General features: G+C 40.3%; 1 protein-coding gene across 1 annotated transcript in view; it reads right to left on the bottom strand.

Annotated features, from left to right (window-relative positions):
• The window catches only part of LOC108575526 (tigger transposable element-derived protein 2-like), a 3,699-nt gene continuing 2,006 nt past the window's right edge, over positions 1 to 1,693 (bottom strand). The window contains exon 3 of the mRNA XM_017938349.1: positions 1 to 67. Coding sequence (XP_017793838.1) covers positions 1 to 67 — 67 coding nt within the window. The remainder of the gene's footprint in view (positions 68 to 1,693) is intronic.

Here is a 1,693-nt window from a genome sequence, read left to right as displayed (position 1 = left end):
TCATTGAGAGCTGTTCCATGTTTGTAAGAACATGGTAGCAGTGAATAGAGCTGGTTTTGCTATAGCTCTGAAAAGAGCATATTTTTCTGTAATTTTGAAAAGAGTGATTTTTGTTCTGAAATGGCCTTCTAAACTATTAACAAACGGTAGCGATTAAAACGGATATCTGTATTTGTTAGTCCATATTTTATAAAAGTATTGACAGAAGAATACCAAATTCTTGAAAAATATAATTTGGTCATGAAAGGGTCATCGAAAGTCTTCATTTGGTCATCGAAATTTGATTAACAGTGCGCAGACAATATTAAGCTTGAAAAATTCGTCGAGATGAAAGAGATCACTTTGTAAACAGAAACCTTTGTTCAATGAAAAATACAGTTAAGGAATGTGTTCGACCGTACCGAGGACTCGAACAATGGAGCCCTATCATATTCACAAATAATATATTTTCCGTAAATTGGTCTCTCTCCTCGCCATCAGCAAATTGTTTTATTACCTTAGAAAGTCGAATACCCTACATCTGGACACCACATGCACTACACTCATAAACCACCTTCCGACCTCAGGATTTTCCCATCCCCTAATATAACAATTTTAGCAACAATTTCCCCACTTCGACTCCACCAGACAAACCCTACCACACGTCCCAAACACCAATCAACCGATACTCCCACCACTTCTCACACATTTCACACCACCAATCACGGTACACACCGAACTTATAAAAACACAAACACACACAGAAAAATTCAGATTCTATCAGAGATTCTATCACCAACTTTGAGACATCACGAAAAATAAAAAGTAACAGTCACCACCAATCAGCCAGTATTTGTCTATCGTGTAAAACATATATCTCTTTTTAACCCACCACAAATCTTATCTACAAATTTAAACAGCACTCGTGCCATTAGTTTGCCGCGAGAGCAGTTCGTGAATTCTTTGCGCACCGGTCGAATTAAGCATCGCGTCGCGAAGTTCGCAAATCACGAACAGTAGTTGTTACAATAATGAAAATTTTCAAAAAAATGTATGAAGCACAAATGGCTTTTACACCACGAACATTTTACGGCAACTACCTGTGGACAATTTGAGCAATGCATGGTTTCGATTTGGTTGAAGCTAAAGTCAACGGGATCATCAAAATGTTCCGATCTGCTACTAATGTAACCACACCGAAATCATACATACTTAAACAGTTTTTTGTACCTTGGTGCAGATAATTGGTTATGAATTAATGAGTGCATTTTGATAATTGTGTCCCGTGCATGTAAATTAATTTATAAATCTAATGTAAGTATAAGATCTGATATACGCGCGAAATTTTTCCACATTCTAAAACCGTATACAGTAAAGGTTCGGTAAGAGTTCCAAAGTCGGGACCGCTGTGTAACAGCTATGAAAAAGGTGGTAGGTTTCTCAAACTCTTTGTATTTTACTGACACCGACAGACGCAGAAAGAGACAGCAGACAAAGAAGAGAGAGGTATTGAAAGTCGAGCCAGTCCTAAAATATCAAACACCTACATATCGGTGAGACTCACGTGGGGGAAATCCTCATGGACACCCGCCCCCTGGGGAGCCGCGCCCGGTGCCGCCCATCTCGGGACCGCTATCCGGGGGAGCCTGATTCCACTCCCTGACTCTCCACGTTCTCGGGGCATTCCGCCGCTGTGGGGGAGTTTACACTCCCC

The sequence above is a fragment of the Habropoda laboriosa genome, unplaced genomic scaffold (genome assembly GCF_001263275.1).
Source record: "Habropoda laboriosa isolate 0110345459 unplaced genomic scaffold, ASM126327v1 scaffold311, whole genome shotgun sequence".
NCBI classification, from domain to species: domain Eukaryota; kingdom Metazoa; phylum Arthropoda; class Insecta; order Hymenoptera; family Apidae; genus Habropoda; species Habropoda laboriosa.
This window is presented reverse-complemented; position numbering and strand designations above follow the sequence as displayed.